Below are 5,714 nucleotides of genomic sequence, written 5' to 3'. Positions count from 1 at the left end.
TAACTTCAGTCTAGTTTTGCTTGGACGAGTTGTCTGTGGATGTGACGTAGGTCTTGGCGACAAGATAGGGAGCTTTTTACTGTCCAATGTTCTTTGAGTTCCCTTTCTTTCCAGCTCTCTTCTTGGTATTGACTCTGATATACTAACTTGAGCGGGGTATGAAAATGTGTCTTTTGAAACTGATTTCAATTTCTCATTATCTGATGGTTGATGTAAAATTGTGTTCCCAGCTCTTATGGATCTAAATGATTTTTCTGTGTTGAAAGAATGGTTATCTGCGATAGGTTCCAATTGCCCCTTTCGAAAATCATCAAATTTTAGAAGATTTGGCGCGTCATTATGATTGAAGGATTCCGTCGATAGACGAATGAGTGCAATGACATCACCTGCAGGATCACCATCCTCGTTGCTATAAGGCCAATCGTATCTGTCTGTGGTGGGAATTGAAATTCTCTTCATTTTGTCGGCTGAAATTGAGCTACTTGGAGTCAGCACCAGTAATGTGATACAATAATACAATGTCGTAATTTGGATACACATCTTGCAAAGTACAATTTTCACATACAGGCGATTAGTCTCTTTGCTGGATTTTTAAAACGTTATTTTCCCGGTTGTGGTAGACTGGAGTCGTTTATAATGCATGTAATACTAATAATAAACACAAATAATGATACGGGATTTAGTTTGTATAAACGACTGGAAGAATCCGGTGTTCCAGCCTTATAGATACCGGGCCTAGCTACGCAGAAACTTGCGTAGCGAAAAAACAATTTATCAAGCAACAACAAACTCTCAAATTAAAATCAACTCAAATGAAACATTTTTAACACACAAATCCACACACATTTTATTTTCAAGAACTTTTTTTGAGCGAGAAAAAATTTTAATTGCGATATTGACACTTTTTTTTTTGTTTGGAGTTAGTGCACAAAGGTTTCTAGACGACTAAAATTTACTTTTTTGCTTTATTTCTAATATGTCTGAATTAGTCGTCTAGCTTGCTAGACTATAGACAGGAGACCCGTCGTGTGTTTTTTTATAATTTGATGTACACAAGACGGGTTTGAGTTGTGAGTCCAATATTGGACTCACATTTTTCCGCGCTCTGATTGGCTCAAACCTTGAGAAAAAGTCTGGTGCCGAATCTGAATAATTTTTATTTTCGTTTTTAGCAGTGGTCGTTTTCACTTTGATAAAAAAATCAATTCCCCCAATAAGACTTTTCTTAGGATGAGTGACCATTGCCGAAACAAAATTAAAATCAGCTGATCATAATTATGAACAGCGAACAGAAAACAGAAAGAAACATGGCAAAACTGAAAATGTTGGCTGTTGGAATTATTTTCTACAATTTTTTTTGATCTTCTAACGTTAGTATATGTTTCCTTTAGTGTAGAACTGTCTTTTGAATGATTGATAAAGCAATATTTTGTGTGTTTCATTGATGACTTCCACGATGCATGAACAGAGGTTAAATATTTCTAAACTATTTACAAAATATCAAAATATGTATCACAAGCTCTACTTATGTATTGAGCACTCTTAATTGTGCAGAGAAACACAAGAAGTACAAAATATTTATGTATAAAAAGTTTTGATATGATACAGTCATCAACCAAAGAGTTTTATAGCTCAAATAGTATTTTTCTGTTCACTTTACAGTTAATATTGTACAATATAACAAGAAGAAAAATGAGAAGATCTCCTTTTCAATTTTACAACCTTCGTGCATCACAAATCCAACAAATCTTAAATCTATGAAATGAAATGACGGATGAAGAAGAATTTCAAATTAAATAAAAACCTCTCTATCCCTAGTCCGGCTTGTTGTGTGTCTTGTTCGAAATGTTTTCGTCAGAGCATTTAACTATGATGAGACAAATGTTTTAAAAGATTGGTCGTCATTGGTGCGATTACTCACTACGATCACTTTAAAACCAAAGCAGCAAAGAAACAAAACACATCAAAATAATGTAATATTATAACGTAACAAACAGAAATTTAACCAGCTAAAAAGCCATGATTTTTTCATGCTGTAAAGCGTGTAAAGTCGATTCTCTCGCTGCTTGTTTTTTTAATTGTGCTGTCAGATTCAAGTAAATAAGATGCAAATTTCATGTGTATTTACAGTGGTACAATATATTGGAATTTAATGTGAAAAAGTTAATACCTACCTACCATATGCTAATGTTGATGTCGTTTGGCAGTGCTTGTTGCATATAATATGGTAACAAGTTCGTACTGTGTGGTAAAGCGAAAAGCTCAAATCTATCTCAAGTTTTTCTCTTTTACAATAGAAATTTTGATAATTTTGATGAAACTTGTGGGCTAAAATTTTTGTTAATATCAGTTGGTGAAATGAAACAAAAATGGATTAGGATTTATTAGATATTTTGTATAATTTTTACCTACTTATGTGTTAAATTTATAGCTATATATTTGTTAGATACTTTCCTATTTTTATGCCTTTAACCGTCACTGTTGAAACTTGAGAAAATCCTTCCTAACTTGGAACGCCATAGGTATAAGAAAGAGGGTCATTTTTAATTTTGTACGCTGAATAATTCTTTTGTTGTATAAAAACTTGTAGTCTTAAGGAAGAAATGTGTTTTATGATCAAGTTTTCCAGCCTTGCTAAACAGCATTATGTATAGAGGATCATATGATTTGAGAAAAATAAATCAATTTAGAACTGTCAGTTTCAGCTTTCACGAATCATCAGCTAATAAATGTTAAAAAATTACTTCTTACTTATAAAATTGATTTTTGAAAATTTGAGTTCAAAATTATTTTTAAATACCTACTGTACAGTAACGGGAAAAAACAAAACAAATTAACAAAGAAAGAACAATTAAACTAAATGTATATATAGAGGATCTACACATTGATTACCACTAAAATATGAATGATTTTTCTGCTCTCATTAATAGTGAAGAAAAAAATATTTACTCAAATGTAAAACTTGAAAGAGAGATGGCCAATTTATATGCCGAAGTTGTTGACCAATGCATAAAAAAATTGGGAGATCATTACTCTTTTAAGCCAAAACAATTTGAAGCCATTGACCACATCTTACGAGGAAGAGACACTTTGGCTATTTTACCTACAGGATACGGAAAGTCCTTAATTTACCAGCTGCTTCCTTCAGTTTGCTCCATGCTACCAAATAGATCCAGCAATGGGATTGTAATTGTTATTTCTCCTCTCAGAGCCCTAATCAATGACCAGGTTTCTTCAGCTAATGATTTGAGTCCTTTGAATTTAAAGGCATCTTCTCTAGCGACTTCAACATATAACACTCTCTCCAGTGGGAGATTCAATATTATCATTGACACTCCAGAAATGTGGCTCGAAGATAAGAAGTGGAAGGATATGTTGTCATCTACAATTTTTCGAAAAAATCTTCTCGCTATTGTCGTTGATGAAGCACATAAAATTACTTGGGGCCTACCATCATCAGAAACTGGAGACATATTTCGTGAGGCATTTAGTCGAATTGGAGATCTCCGATCGTTTTGCAATGAAAAAGTACCAATTTTGGCTCTCAGTGCTACAGTGAACATCGACTTCACAGAACTAATCATTGCAACGTGTAAATTACGGAACCTGAAGATTGTTCATTCATGTAGCGACAGACCTAATATACGTCTATCGCATGTCTCCCTTCCAGAAAAATCCCCACTCTGTTTTCAATGGGTTGTTGATCAATTAAAGGAGTATAGAAGATCTTGTCCTAAAATATTGATTTACTGTCGGACTCAATCCTTGCTTTTTTGGCTGTATGCTCAAGTTAGATTTTTATTGAAAGGCTTTGCATACATTGATGATGTTGAGAAGACTCCTGAGAATTGTTTGGTTGGGATGTACCATTCAAATACCCTTGATCCAAACAAGGCATTAGTTTTAAACTCTCTAACTAAGAATGAAGGTAACATCCGTGTTGTTTTTGCTACAAGCTCTCTTGGTTGTGGTATCGATTGTAAAAACTTGTCTTACGTTTTTCACTTTGGTCCATCCAACTCAACTATAGAATACTGCCAACAGATAGGTCGTGCTGGTCGTGACACTCAAAACATCTGCCATGCTGTCCTCTACACTTACTCACAAAGTCTTAGAAATGTGGCTCGAGAAATAAAAGATTACGTTTCAAATGCTAGCACCTCTTGTTTAAGGAAAGAATTGTTTTCACCATTTAATGAGAATAACAAAGTCGTTCCATCAATTGTTCCAGGACATAACTGTTGTTCTTATTGTGCTAAAATTTGTGATTGTTCTGACTGTCCAGATAATTTTCCCTTTGAAACTGTCAGCACACAAACCACACTTTCACTTCCTTCTTTGCCCTCAATCAGAAATGTAACATCAGAGGACGAAGAAACCATTAAAGAAATCTTTACCAATTTTCATCAAAGCTCTTTCAAAAACCGTACCGTGCCTTCTGGAATTGCTACCGGCTTAACAATTGATGTAATCGAAGAGATTGTTTACAATCTTCCCTTCATTTCCTCTCCAGAATGTTTGACAGAAATTTTGTCAGTTTACATGGAGCTTCCTACAGCAAAAGATGTTTTTCACATTATTGTAAAACATTTTAAAGAGGTGGATTCAACTGTTGAACATGATGATAGTTCTTCATCTACTGGTTCAGAAAGTGATAGTGCTAAATATGTTTTCTCAGATTTTTCATGGGGCAGTGATGATTTTGATGATGATCTTTGAGTATAAAAACATACTCTTATTTCATATTATCTCATCATTTGAATTGCATTTTGAAAAATCCTTGAAAATTTATTTACTGGTGTGGCTTTTAAAATCATTTGATTAAGAAAACATAATGTACAATAGTTGATCTTCTTCGTTTTAAACATGTTTTACTTTAAAAATATATTGGAGTTTTTTTAATGTGGACTTCATTTTTTGTTTTGAAGTGAGTTCCTTCTAGAAAAATAGTTTTTAATTAAAATATACTTTAAGTAGACGTACCCTTTTATAAGAATAGCATACCTTAGCTGAGGGTAAGCACCATTCCTATTTTTCTATTCTTCAAAGCAATAGGTCTTCTTCTAAACCCAAAATCTCACTCTTATTATTCTTATAAAACAAAAAGTGTGTAAATTAGGAAGATGTGAGATGGAACACAAATAACAAAATGTCTGCAAAAAAATGTTAATTATATAATAACATTTAATTATTTTCTTGATAAAGAATGCACATTAATTCTAAGAGTTTTAAAACTAAACCAAAGTTTTGCCCTTTCTCTCCAGTATAACAAACAGCTAATTGCAAAATCATTACAAGCTTTTAGACACCAGTCATTTTTATCATTAAAAAAAAACACAAGAATAAACAAATAATAATAAAATAAATAAATAAATAAATTTCAAAGATTAAATCTGAGATAATTGTTCCATTCCAGTTTTGATCCTTTTGACCCATTTCAAGAAAGGGGTGATCTTTAAGTCCTCCAGAACCTCTCCACTAAATCTTTGAAATGAATCGTAACTGCTCTTACCAATAGTTGCAAAAGGATTGTCTTTCATCATCTCCTTTGCCAAGTGACGCACTGAGTCCAGGATTTTAGCCTTGTTTGCAGACGACTTTCTTCGTGTGATCTCAAAGTTTTGCTCTGTATTTTCAACGAGCTTTTTCATATTATTCAAAGCGCTTGAAATTCTTGCAGCATTTGTTTCGTTCATATTACTCCTTAGCACCTT

At 33.2% G+C, this 5,714-nt stretch overlaps 1 protein-coding gene across 1 annotated transcript; it reads left to right on the top strand.

Annotated features, from left to right (window-relative positions):
* Positions 1 to 2,973: 2,973 nt before the first annotated feature.
* LOC136807631 (ATP-dependent helicase wrn-1-like) lies at positions 2,974 to 4,719 on the top strand. Its single transcript, XM_067064225.1, has one exon. The coding sequence runs from the start codon at positions 2,974 to 2,976 to the stop codon at positions 4,717 to 4,719; it is 1,746 nt and encodes a 581-aa protein (XP_066920326.1).
* The last annotated feature ends 995 nt before the right edge of the window (positions 4,720 to 5,714 follow it).

Source organism: Clytia hemisphaerica, unplaced genomic scaffold, assembly GCF_902728285.1.
Source record: "Clytia hemisphaerica strain Z4C2 unplaced genomic scaffold, Clytia hemisphaerica genome assembly, whole genome shotgun sequence".
Lineage (NCBI taxonomy): Eukaryota > Metazoa > Cnidaria > Hydrozoa > Leptothecata > Clytiidae > Clytia > Clytia hemisphaerica.
The sequence above is the reverse complement of the archived record's forward strand: the minus strand, read 5'-3'. Positions and strand labels throughout refer to the sequence as shown.

Excerpts from the sequence above, each read along its gene's own strand:
- LOC136807631 (XM_067064225.1), top strand. The coding sequence starts at position 2,974 with ATGGCCAATTTATATGCCGAAGTTGTTGACCAATGCATAAAAAAATTG.